The 13,414-nt window shown below is 50.2% G+C and overlaps 1 protein-coding gene across 1 annotated transcript; it reads left to right on the top strand.

The window, feature by feature from the left end:
- Positions 1-447: 447 nt before the first annotated feature.
- LOC139395665 (F-box only protein 10-like) lies at positions 448-13,377 on the top strand. The gene is made up of 12 exons (XM_071142990.1): positions 448-725; positions 824-1,091; positions 1,714-1,848; positions 2,306-3,139; positions 3,981-4,130; positions 5,116-5,252; positions 6,747-6,817; positions 7,000-7,152; positions 7,355-7,654; positions 11,797-12,107; positions 12,193-12,380; positions 12,587-13,377. Exons 1-12 carry the CDS (start codon positions 499-501, stop codon positions 12,777-12,779), a joined length of 2,967 nt encoding a protein of 988 aa, XP_070999091.1. The 5' UTR covers positions 448-498; the 3' UTR covers positions 12,780-13,377.
- Positions 13,378-13,414: the final 37 nt, after the last annotated feature.

Genomic DNA, 13,414 nt, shown 5'->3' with positions numbered 1-13,414 from the left:
GAAGTCACCATCACAACGACCCTGTCTGTCTGTCTGTCTGTCTGTCTGTTTATAGGCCCTGTCTGTCTGTCTGTCTATAGGCCTAGTCTGTCTGTCTGTCTATAGACCCTGTCTGTCTGTCTGTCTGTCTGTATTTCTAGTCTGTCTGTCTGTCTGTCTGTCTGTTTGTTTATAGGCCCTGTCTGTCTGTCTGTCTGTCTGTCTGTCTGTCTGTCTGTCTGTCTAGTCTAAACGAACCTAGTCTGTCTGTCTGTCTGTCTGTCTGTCTGTCTGTCTGTCTGTCGACCTAGTCTAAACTAACCCAGTCTGTCTGTCTGTCTGTCTGTCTGTCTGTCTGTCTGTCTGTCTGTCTGTCTGTCTGTCTAGTCTAAACGAACCTAGTCTGTCTGTCTGTCTGTCTGTCTGTCTGTCTGTCTGTCTGTCTGTCGGCCTAGTCTAAACTAACCCAGTCTGTCTGTCTGTGTGTCTCCTGTCCCCAGGTGCCTCCCTATCAGAGCCATGTCACTGGGCAGCAGGGGAAGCAGCAGCAGCAGCGGAGGTAGAGGTGTCAACCTCCCAGTGGAGGTGTGGCGTGTGGTCCTGGCCTACCTCCCCCTCCCAGAGCTGGGCCGTTGCAGCCTGGTGTGCAGGGCCTGGAGAGAGCTGATCCTCTCCCTGGATAACACCCGTTGGAGACAGCTCTGCCTGGGCCTGCCCGAGTGTCCTCGACACCCCAACTGGCCCAGGTACTGAAGTGGAGATGGACGTTCTCTGAACTACGAAAGGTCCTCGTTGACATTCTCTAACCCCCGTGTGTCTGTGTGTCCCCCCCCCCCCCCCCCAGCCGGCCCCACCTGGAGCCCTCGTCCTGGAGAGAAGCCCTGAGGCAGCACGCCATCGCCAGCCGTACCTGGTCCCGTCACGCCCACCCTGAGCTCCAGCCCTCCGCCTGCCTCCACCTGTTCCGCCGGAGGAAGGAGAGGAGGGTGTGGCAGGTGGGGTCGGGGCTGGAGCTGGAGACGCTGAGGGGGGCGTTGGGGGTCGCTGGGTCGTACGACCGGGTGGTACTGCACCCCGGGGTGTATGAGGAGCAGGCAGAGTTGGTGCTGAAGGTGACTTTTTCTGATTGGCTGCTGTTGTCTTGATGATGCAATGTCTAGTTAAAGGTGACTTACTGATTGGCTGACCTTAATGCCTGTTAGTATCTGTTAGTACCTGTTAGTATCTGTTAGTATCTGTTAGTATCTGTTAATGCCTGTTAGTATCTGTTAGTATCTGTCAATATCTGTTAGTATCTGTTAGTATCTGTTAATATCTGTTAGTATCTGTTAGTATCTGTTAGTATCTGTTAATATCTGTTAATATATTAGTACCTTAATGCCTGTTAGTAGTTGTTAGTGTCTGTTAGTATCTGTTAGTATCTGTTCATATATTAGTACCTTAATGCCTGTTAGTATCTGTTAGTATCTGTTAATATCTGTTAATATCTGTTAATATATTAGTACCTTAATGTCTGTTAGTATCTGTTAATATCTGTTAGTATATGTTACTATCTGTCAATATCTGTTAGTATCTGTTAATATCTGTTAGTATATGTTACTATCTGTTAATATCTGTTAGTATCTGTTAATATCTGTTAGTATCTGTTAATATCTGTTAGTATTTTTTAGTATCATGTATTGTAATAAGATCTGCAATTTGATAAATGAAAATATGGACCTTTGACCCTGCCAGGTGCCTGTGGAGGTGGTGGGGTTAGGGAGGCTGGGGGACGTGGCTCTCCTGGTCAGTCTGGAGCAGCAGTGTCCCACAGCCAGGCTGTCCAACCTGGTCTTCATGCCTGCATGGTTCTCCACCGTTGTATACAAAGTACGTCCAATCAGATCACATTTATAAAACCCTTTTTACAACAGTACATGTGACAGTGCCTCTCCCTCCTCCCTCTCCCTCCTCCCTACCCTCCCTCTCCCTCCTCCCTACCCTCTACATCCTCCCTCTCCAACCTGCCCTCTCCCTACCCTCCCTCCTCCCTACCCTCTACCTCCTGCCCTCTACCTCCTCCCTCCCCCTCCTACCCTCTACCTCCTCCCTCCCCCTCCTACCCTCTACCTCCTCCCTCCCCCTCCTACCCTCTACTCCCTCTCCCCCCTGCCCTCTACCTCCTCCCTCCCCCTCCTACCCTCTACTCCCTCCTGCCCTCCACCTCCTTCCCTCTACATCCTCTTTCCCTCTACATCCTCCTGCCCTCTCCCTCTCCCTCTACATCCTCCTGCCCTCTCCCCTCTCCCTCTACATCCTCCTGCCCTCTCCCCTCTCCCTCCACCAGACGTCGTCAGGTCATGTCCAGTTGGACAACTGTAATTTTGAGGGAGCTCAGCTGCAGATCCGAGGGCCAGGAACCTGCCACGCCCGCTTCTGCTCATTCTCACAGGGAAGCTCCACCCACTTCCTGGGCGTGGCCCTCAGTCTGTTGGATAGCTGTGATTTCTCAGGAAGTGATTCGGCGTCCGTGACAGTTGAGGGCGCTCCAGCGACGGAGCGGAACTGGGCCTGTAAACACTTGGCCGCTCTGGCCCGAATCACCACATCCTGGACCTCGCCTGGGAGCGGTAGCCCAGCTGGGGACACCTTGGGCGGGCATTCAGGAGCCACACAGCCCCCTGGGGCTACCATCACCCTGGAGGACTGGAGCAAAGGAGAAACGGAGAGCAGGAGGAGAGGAGGAAGAGGAGGAGGAGGGGAGGAAGGATTGTGTCAGGATACTGTGATTGAGGACGGCTGGAGCGACAGCGCTCCTAGTGACGAGGAAGAGGAGGAGGAGGAGGGAAAAGGAGAGGAAGGTTCAGGACAAGGCAACAACAGTCTAAACTACAGACTGGCCCACAGTCACCACGGCCTCTCTCATCTCCTCAGACCCAACCAGGACGTCTCCCCCGACTTCCCCTCGCCGACCCCTGAAGTCCGAACCCTGACCGAGGAGCTCCAATGCGACCCCGGGGCCCAGGCGCTGATCGAGACGGTGCAGGGGTGCGTGCTGAGGCGCTGCCTGTTTCGGGACGGCAAGGGCGGTGTGCACGTGTGTAACCACGGAAACGCCAGGTTGGAAGGAAACGTGTTCCGGGGGCTGACCTATGCCGTGCGCTGCATCCAGAACGCCACGGTAACCAGATAGGGCTGCCGATCTGATATGATGGGTTGGTTGATTGATGGGTTGATTGATTGATGGGTTGGTTGATTGATTGATGGGTTGGTTGATTGATGGGTTGGTTGATGGGTTGGTTGATTGAAGGGTTGATTGATTGGTTGATTGATTGATTGGGTTGGTTGATTGATGGGTTGATTGATGGGTTGATTGATTGATGGGTTGATTGATTGAAGGGTTGGTTGATTGGTTGAAGGGTTGGTTGATTGATGGGTTGGTTGGTTGGTTGATTGATTGATGGGTTGATTGATTGAAGGGTTGATTGATTGGTTGATTGATTGATTGGGTTGGTTGATTGATGGGTTGATTGATGGGTTGATTGGTTGATTGATGGGTTGGTTGGTTGGTTGGTTGAAGGGTTGGTTGGTTGATTGATTGATTGGGTTGGTTGATTGATGGGTTGATTGGTTGATTGATGGGTTGGTTGGTTGGTTGGTTGGTTGAAGGGTTGGTTGGTTTGTTGGTTGGTTGGTTGGTTGGTTGGTTGGTTGGTTGGTTGATTGATTGTTGGTTGGTTGGTTGAAGGGTTGGTTGATGGTTGGTTGGTTGATGTATATATCCTCCTTTAACTGAATGTGTTTTAGATAGTAATGGACACTACCGGTCAAAAGGTTTAGACCCCATCGTCATTCCAGGGTTTTAGTAACCAAAAAAGTGTTAAACAAATCAAAATATATTTTATATTTGAGATTCTTCAAATAGCCACCCTTTGCCTTGATGACAGCTTTGCACACTCTTGGCAATGTGTATCTCATTGGTGTGTGTATTTTGCGTGTGTGTGTGTGTGTGTGTGTTCCAGATTGTGATGCTCCGTAATGAGGTGTGTGAGTGTCGTGCGTCGGGCGTGTTCCTGCGTCTGTCGTCTCAGGGTCTGATCGCTGACAACAACATCCACTCCAACGGGGAGGCGGGGCTTGACATCCGCAAGGGGGCGGACCCCATCATCCTGGTAGTTCTATTCATTCTATTTCACATCTCTGATGTCATCATATCTGTCCTGTTCGTCTCTGATGTCATCATATCGGTCCTGTTCATCTCTGATGTCATCATATCTGTCCTGTTCATCTCTGATGTCATCATATCGGTCCTGTTCATCTCTGATGTCATCATATCTGTCCTGTTCATCTCTGATGTCATCATATCTGTCCTGTTCATCTCTGATGTCATCATATCTGTCCTGTTCGTCTCTGATGTCATCATATCGGTCCTGTTCATCTCTGATGTCATCATATCTGTCCTGTTCATCTCTGATGTCATCATATCTGTCCTGTTCATCTCTGATGTCATCATATCTGTCCTGTTCATCTCTGATGTCATCATATCGGTCCTGTTCATCTCTGATGTCATCATATCTGTCCTGTTCGTCTCTGATGTCATCATATCGGTCCTGTTCATCTCTGATGTCATCATATCTGTCCTGTTCATCTCTGATGTCATCATATCGGTCCTGTTCATCTCTGATGTCATCATATCTGTCCTGTTCATCTCTGATGTCATCATATCTGTCCTGTTCGTCTCCCTAGTGAACTATAGCATTTTCCTCTCTACACAGCAACTTGACAAATGGGTGTCAAATCATATCTGTCTTTCATCTGGTAGAAGTTACAGGACATGGTGATCGATCTGTCTGTCTGTCTGTCTGTCTGTGTTAGTTATCTGGTAGAAGTTACAGGACATGGTGATCGATCTGTCTGTCTGTCTGTCTGTCTGTCTGTCTGTCTGTCTGTGTTAGTTATCTGGTAGAAGTTACAGGACATGATGATCTAAAATAACAACTCTCTCTGTCCGTCTCTCTGTCCGTCTCTGTCTCTCTCTCTGTCCGTCTCTGTCTCTCTCTGTCTCTCTCTCTCTCTCTCTCTCTCTCTCTCTCTCTCTGTCTCTCTCTCTGTCTGTCTCTCTCTCTCTCTGTCTCTCTCTCTGTCTCACCCACTCAGTGTAACAGAATACACAGTGGTTTGCGTTCCGGCATCGTGGTCCTTGGCAACGGGAGGGGTTCCATCCGGAGCAACCAGATTTATAACAACAAGGAAGCAGGAGTCTACATTCTGTTCAACGGGAACCCTGTGGTCAGGTAGGAGGGGGTGGTCTACATTCTGTTATAGTCAGGTAGGAGGGGGGTAGTCTACATTCTGTTATACAGGAACCCTGTGGTCAGGTAGCAGGGGGGGGTCTACATTCTGTTCAATGGGAACCCTGTGGTCAGGTAGTAGAGGGGGGTCTACATTCTGTTATAGTCAGGTAGTAGGAGGTAGTCTACATTCTGTTATAGTCAGGTAGTAGGGGGGGGGGGGGGGGGGGGTCTACATTCTGTTCAACGGGAACCCTGTAGTCAGGTAGGAGGGGGGGGGGGGTCTACATTCTGTTATACAGGAACCCTGTGGTCAGGTAGGAGGGGGGGGGTCTACATTCTGTTATAGTCAGGTAGGAGGGGGTAGTCTACATTATGTTATACAGGAACCCTGTGGTCAGGTAGGAGGGGGAGGTCTACATTCTGTTATACAGGAACCCTGTGGTCAGGTAGAAGGGGGGGGGGGGGGGGTCTACATTCTGTTATACAGGAATCCTGTGGTCAGGTAGGAGGGGGAGGTCTACATTCTGTTATACAGGAACCCTGTGGTCAGGTAGGAGGGGGGGGGTCTACATTCTGTTATAGTCAGGTAGGAGGGGGGGGTCTACATTCTGTTATACAGGAACCCTGCGGTCAGGTAGAAGGGGGGGAGGGGGGGGTCTACATTCTGTTATACAGGAATCCTGTGGTCAGGTAGAAGGGGGGGGTCTACATTCTGTTATACAGGAACCCTGTGGTCAGGTAGGGGGGGGGGGGTCTACATTCTGTTATACAGGAACCCTGTGGTCAGGTAGGAGGGGGGGGTCTACATTCTGTTATACAGGAACCCTGTGGTCAGGTAGGAGGGGGGGGGTCTACATTCTGTTCAACGGGAACCCTGTAGTCAACCTTCTCCCTCTCTCTCTCCCTCCCTCCAACCTTCTCCCTCTCTCTCTCTCCTTCCCTCTCTCCCTCCCTCCAACCTTCTCCCTCTCTCTCCTTCCCTCTCTCCCTCCCTCCAACCTTCTCCCTCTCTCTCTCTTTCCCTCCAACCTTCTCCCTCTCTCTCTCCTTCCCTCTCTCCCTCCCTCCAACCTTCTCCCTCTCCTTCCCTCTCTCCCTCCCTCCAACCTTCTCCCTCTCCTTCCCTCTCTCCCTCCCTCCAACCTTCTCCCTCTCCTTCCCTCTCTCCCTCCCTCCAACCTTCTACCTCTCTCTCTCCCTCCCTCCAACCTTCTCCCTCTCCTTCCCTCTCTCTCTCTCCTTCCCTCTCTCCCTCCCTCCAACCTTCTCCCTCTCTCTCTCCCTCCCTCCAACCTTCTCCCTCTCCTTCCCTCTCTCTCTCCCTCCCTCCAACCTTCTCCCTCTCTCTCTCCTTCCCTCTCTCCCTCCAACCTTCTCCCTCTCTCTCTCTTTCCCTCCAACCTTCTCCCTCTCTCTCTCCTTCCCTCCAACCTCCCTCTCTCTCTCTCTCCCTCCCTCCAACCTCCCTCTCTCCCCCCTCTCTCCCCCCTCCAGTGGTAACCATATCTTCCAGGGTCAGGCAGCAGGGATTGCTGTGAATGAGAACGGCAGAGGGGTGATAGTCGGTACTCACACACACACACACACACACACACACACACACACACACACACACACACACACGCAGCAACCTGCACAGCATCTTGACTGAAATGTTAAAAGTACTTAATGAATGGAATGTATTATTAGTGATATTATGTAAATTAAGGTACTTTAATGCTATCTATCTATCCACCCCCCCCTCCAGAGAATGTGATCAGGGAGAACCAGTGGGGGGGTGCAGACATCAGGCGGGGGGGCGACCCGGTCCTGAGGAACAACTACATCTGTCATGGCTACTCTGACGGGGTGGTGGTGGGGGAGAGAGGCCGTGGACTCATAGAGGGAAACCACATCTACAGTGAGTAATACACTTCCTGTTCGCTGACGTCACTTCCTGTCCTCCTCTCCTCCTCCTCTCTGTCATGGCTACTCTGACGGGGTGGTGGTGGGAGAGAGAGGCCGTGGACTCAGAGGGAAACCACATCTACAGTGAGTAATACACAAACACTTCCTGTTTGCTGACGTCACTTCCTGTTCTTTTGTCCTCTCCCTTGTCCTAGGCAACAAGGGCTGTGGTGTGTGGTTGATGTCCTCCAGCCTCCCTCAGCTGTTGGGAAACTACATTACCCATAACCGCATGTACGGGCTGGCCGTGTTCTGCCGGAAAGACCCTGACGGGGGCGGGACCAGGGAAGGGGGGCAGGAGGGAGGAGGAAGAGGAGGAGGACAGGAGAACTTCCATGAGGAAGGAGAGCTGCTGGCGTGGGAAGGTGACCTTGACAGCGAGGACGAACGTCTCTCCGCCCGGCGCTCCATCAGCACGGCTCTGGTGGAGGGAAACTGCATTAGCCGCAATGGAGGTGAGACTGTAGACACTGTAGAGCCACAATGGAGGTGAGACTGTAGACACTGTAGAGCCACAATGGAGGTGAGACTGTAGACACTGTAGAGCCACAATGGAGGAGAGACTGTAGACACTGTAGAGCCACAATGGAGGTGAGACTGTAGACACTGTAGAGCCACAATGGAGGAGACACTGTAGAGCCACAATGGAGGTGAGACTGTAGACACTGTAGAGCCACAATGGAGGTGAGACTGTAGACACTGTAGAGCCACAATGGAGGTGAGACTGTAGACACTGTAGAGCCACAATGGAGGAGAGACTGTAGACACTGTAGAGCCACAATGGAGGTGAGACTGTAGACACTGTAGAGCCACAATGGAGGAGACACTGTAGAGCCACAATGGAGGAGAGACTGTAGACACTGTAGAGCCACAATGGAGGTGAGACTGTAGACACTGTAGAGCCACAATGGAGGTGAGACTGTAGACACTGTAGAGCCACAATGGAGGTGAGACTGTAGACACTGTAGAGCCACAATGGAGGAGACACTGTAGAGCCACAATGGAGGAGAGACTGTAGACACTGTAGAGCCACAATGGAGGTGAGACTGTAGACACTGTAGAGCCACAATGGAGGTGAGACTGTAGACACTGTAGAGCCACAATGGAGGTGAGACTGTAGACACTGTAGAGCCGCAATGGAGGTGAGACTGTAGACACTGTAGAGCCACAATGGAGACACTGTAGAGCCACAATGGAGGTGAGACTGTAGATACTGTAGAGCCACAATGGAGGTGAGACTGTAGACACTGTAGAGCCACAATGGAGGTGAGACTGTAGACACTGTAGAGCCACAATGGAGGAGAGACTAGACGCTGTAGAGCCACAATGGAGGAGAAACTGTAGAGCCACAATGTAGGAGAGACTGTAGACACTGTAGAGGCACAATGGAGGAGAAACTGTAGAGCCACAATGGAGGAGAGACACTGTAGAGGCACAATGGAGGCGAGACTGTAGACACTGTAGAGCCACAATGGAGGCGAGACTGTAGACACTGTAGAGCCACAATGGAGGAGAGACTAGACGCTGTAGAGCCACAATGGAGGAGAAACTGTAGAGCCACAATGTAGGAGAGACTGTAGACACTGTAGAGGCACAATGGAGGAGAAACTGTAGAGCCACAATGGAGGAGAGACACTGTAGAGGCACAATGGAGGCGAGACTGTAGACACTGTAGAGCCACAATGGAGGTGAGACTGTAGACACTGTAGAGGCACAATGTAGGAGAAACTGTAGAGCCACAATGGAGGAGAGACACTGTATAGGCACAATGGAGGCGAGACTGTAGACACTGTAGAGCCACAATGGAGGAGAGACTGTAGACACTGTAGAGCCACAATGGAGGAGAGACTGTAGACAATGTAGAGGCACAATGGAGGAGAGACTGTAGACGCTGTGGGAGGGAGAGAGAGAAGAGTCGTTGAGTGTCATCGTCATAGCAGTGATAGGTCGGACTGGTTTGGGTTTTTAACTTTACCTTCACTACCGGCATTTGAATGTTCGGTTTGTTAAATGTGATACGCAGTGTTGTAACGTCCATTTTTTTTAAATATATAGTTTACTTCTCTCCAGTCTCTCTTTGCCGCTTTCCACACAGACCTAGCCACGCCCCCCTGTCACTCAAAGACCTCGTTTGATGTTCCTCAACCAGCAGACGCTTGTGTTCAGTCTGCATGGTCAACGCAAGACGCACAAACAACACTGTTGATGACAACGATGCAGTTGTCACTTTTTTAGCTTCTTAAATATCAATCTACTAGTCTTCTATAATGACACTATTAGCTTGCGTTTCTTACATCTGCTAACAGCTAGTTTGCCTTTTTTTTTTAGCAAGTTGTTGCTAAATCTTGTTAGCCGCTAATGCTAATCGCTAGCTAATAACTGTACTTGAGTCAGAACAATGTAATTAGCTAGTACAGCCTGATGATACCAGTGATCGTGTAGACCTTAATTAGCTTGTTGTTTGTGCAACAGTGTCTTCTACATTTTAAAGAGGTACAACGCAAAGCAAGAATCAGTTAGCTTACATGAAGTAGCTAAGAGAAAACATTCAATGTAGCCAAACGCTTATAGGGTCCCCCTAGGAAACAACTATTAACACATTAGTTCCTACCTTGTCACAATAATAACTTCTCCCTGGCATTTTCATTCGTTTTCATGTCCAACAACACTGTAATAAAAGTGCCCACTATTATATTCTAACTATATAATTAGAATAGACATTATATGCCCATGATTCCAACAGTTAACACGAGTGTTTGGCTCTAGATTGTAACATTTGGTTGAAAATAAGGGCCCAGGTGACTTGTCCATATCGTGCAGCTCTACGTGGCGATGTGGAAATGATTGTTGTTTTGGTTTTATACTGTTCAATTCAACTTTAACCCAATCAGAATGGAGAAAGACACATGAAATCACTTAGAGTGCACGTGTTGCCACCCAAGGGCCAACCACAACTCATAAAGAACATGTACAACTTTTATTATAAAAAAAAAACATAAATTACCATCAATTTATTATTATTTTTTTCAAGTACCGTGATATAATATTTTGGTAATATCGCCCTGCCCTATGTGAGGATATGACAGAGCTGAGTGACTTAGAGAGAAGAGGAGAGGTCCATCCTCATAGCAGTGATAGGAGAGACCATGTGAGGATATGACAGAGCTGAGTGACTTATAGAGAGTAGAGGAGAGGTCCATCCTCATAGCAGTGATAGGAGAGACCATGTGAGGATATGACAGAGCTGAGTGACTTAGAGAGGAGAGGAGAGGTCCATCCTCATAGCAGTGATAGGAGAGACCATGTGAGGATATGACAGAGCTGAGTGACTTAGAGAGGAGAGGAGAGGTCCATCCTCATAGCAGTGATAGGAGAGACCATGTGAGGATATGACAGAGCTGAGTGACTTAGAGAGGAGAGGTCCATCCTCATAGCAGTGATAGGAGAGACCATGTGAGGATATGACAGAGCTGAGTGACTTAGAGAGGAGAGGAGAGGTCCATCCTCATAGCAGTGATAGGAGAGACCATGTGAGGATATGACAGAGCTGAGTGACTTAGAGAGGAGAGGAGAGGTCCATCCTCATAGCAGTGATAGGAGAGACCATGTGAGGATATGACAGAGCTGAGTGACTTAGAGAGGAGAGGTCCATCCTCATAGCAGTGATAGGAGAGACCATGTGAGGATATGACAGAGCTGAGTGACTTAGAGAGGAGAGGTCCATCCTCATAGCAGTGATAGGAAAGACCATGTGAGGATATGACAGAGCTGAGTGACTTAGAGAGGAGAGGTCCATCCTCATAGCAGTGATAGGAGAGACCATGTGAGGATATGACAGAGCTGAGTGACTTAGAGAGAGTAGAGGAGAGGTCCATCCTCATAGCAGTGATAGGAGAGACCATGTGAGGATATGACAGAGCTGAGTGACTTAGAAAGGAGAGGTCCATCCTCATAGCAGTGATAGGAGAGACCATGTGAGGATATGACAGAGCTGAGTGACTTAGAGAGGAGAGGAGAGGTCCATCCTCATAGCAGTGATAGGAGAGATCATGTGAGGATATGACAGAGCTGAGTGACTTATAGAGAGTAGAGGAGAGGTCCATCCTCATAGCAGTGATAGGAGAGACCATGTGAGGATATGACAGAGCTGAGTGACTTAGAGAGGAGAGGAGAGGTCCATCCTCATAGCAGTGATAGGAGAGATCATGTGAGGATATGACAGAGCTGAGTGACTTACAGAGAGTAGAGGAGAGGTCCATCCTCATAGCAGTGATAGGAGAGACCATGTGAGGATATGACAGAGCTGAGTGACTTATAGAGGAGAGGAGAGGTCCATCCTCATAGCAGTGATAGGAGAGACCATGTGAGGATATGACAGAGCGGAGTGACTTAGAGAGGAGAGGTCCATCCTCATAGCAGTGATAGGAGAGATCATGTGATGATATGACCAGTGACTTGGTGTAGAGAGAGAAGAGGAGAGAGCCTAAAACAATGACATCTGGTCTAACGTTTACCTCGTACCATCTAAACGCAGCATTGTTGTTAAATCACTGATATGGAACATAAACTCTCTGTCTTTCTCTCTCTGTCTCTCTAGCGGTTGGTTTATACGTGAAGAGCAGTGAACCGCTGAACGTCGTTGCTAACCTAGTGAACGGTAACCGTGGCGCCGGTGTTGCCGTGCTTCAGAGCGGTCAGCTGACTCGACTAGTTGCTAACTGCGTCCATGGAAACGGTCGCGGTGGCGTCACCGTGGAGAGGGAGTGTCGGGTGGAACTCCGCGGCAACGGCGTGTATGACAACGGCGGTCATGGCGTTAGTTTCCGGGGCGATGGACAGGTGGTGGAGAACGACGTGGTGGGTAACCGTGGTTACGGGATACGGTTGTCGGACAGCGCCGACGTCAAGGTGAGCTGGGCTCAGACACACACAACACACCAAATCACCATCACCTTGGGAACTAAATAAATACTTTGTGTGTGTGTGTGTGTAGGTGTTGCGTAATCGAGTCCAGCCGGTGCAGGGGTGTGGCATCGCCGTGCTGGGGCCGGCAAAGGCCGTCGTCCACGACAACCTGGTGTTCCAGGGTCACCCCGGAAACGTCAAACCCCCGCTACACCGCGACCCCGGCAACGTCGGCGGTGCGCTGCGCAACAACAGCGTGCTGAAACATAGCAACAGGTAGCTTAGCAACCGACTTTCAATGCTACTCGCCAAGTATGGACACTTCCTTCTAGCTATTTAATGGGTTAATACATTTTACCTGTCCTCTCTCCTCATCCTTTCTCCTTCCCTCATCCCTACTCCTCTTCCCTCATCCCGTTTCCTCTTCGTCTCCCTCTCCATCCTACACCACTCCCCCCCCATCTCCTGCTCTCTCCTGCCAGGACATGTTCCTCTGCCCCTCCCTGGGTTTTGGAGAACCCTCCCCCCCGCCCCCTCTCTGACCGTCCCTCATCCCTCCCCCCCTCCTCCTCCTGTCACCCCTCCCACTTTGCCATCTCCATGACTACCAGGATCACCGCCACTGTCGAGAGCGGTTGCCATAACAACGGCAGCGTCTTCTGCACCATCCTCTGAGGCCCTAGCAACCCCGCCCTGAAGACGGATTGGATGACCTCCTCACCAGGGGTCAAGAGTTCAGCCCTGACCTCTCCTGTCTCGAGACATTCTGTTTTCTTAGAACATTTCCTCTGACATGTTGATCTAGGAACACTTGAACTCAGCAGATGTTGTGGAATGGCTGGCTGGACACAGACGTTGCCTGTCCTGGGGGTTCTAGAACGTTGTCCTCCCCAGGGGGTTCTAGAACGTTGTCCTCCCCAGGGGATTCTAGAACGTTGTCCTCCCCAGGGGGTTCTAGAACGTTGTCCTCCCCAGGGGATTCTAGAACGTTGTACTCCCCAGGGGGTTCTAGAACATTGTACTCCCCAGGGGGTTCTAGAACATTGTCCTCCCCAGGGGGTTCTAGAACGTTGTCCTCCCCAGGGGATTCTAGATATGGTATCATGTGACTGGTGTGATATCATGGACTGTATCATGTGACTGGAGGTTAGGGATTGGAGTTTTACCTGACTAGGAATAACTCCTGGCCTTAACAATGATGGCAATATTCACATTTCTCAAAAAAAAAATCCTGTTTCCTCACTGAAATGTCCACTAGCGTCTGTTTTTACAGTGCTTTCTAAATGTTTTCCAAGAACCACACGAGTCAC

This window comes from Oncorhynchus clarkii, unplaced genomic scaffold (genome assembly GCF_045791955.1).
Source record: "Oncorhynchus clarkii lewisi isolate Uvic-CL-2024 unplaced genomic scaffold, UVic_Ocla_1.0 unplaced_contig_6398_pilon_pilon, whole genome shotgun sequence".
Taxonomy (NCBI): domain Eukaryota; kingdom Metazoa; phylum Chordata; class Actinopteri; order Salmoniformes; family Salmonidae; genus Oncorhynchus; species Oncorhynchus clarkii.
This window is presented reverse-complemented; position numbering and strand designations above follow the sequence as displayed.

Bases quoted from the DNA above. Each gene is read 5' to 3' on its own strand.
- LOC139395665 (XM_071142990.1), top strand. From the start codon at position 499: ATGTCACTGGGCAGCAGGGGAAGCAGCAGCAGCAGCGGAGGTAGAGGT. The intron at 4,131-5,115 runs GTAGTTCTATTC...TCACCCACTCAG, and splicing joins GGGCGGACCCCATCATCCTG to TGTAACAGAATACACAGTGG. The intron at 6,818-6,999 runs GTACTCACACAC...CCCCCCCTCCAG, and splicing joins CGGCAGAGGGGTGATAGTCG to AGAATGTGATCAGGGAGAAC.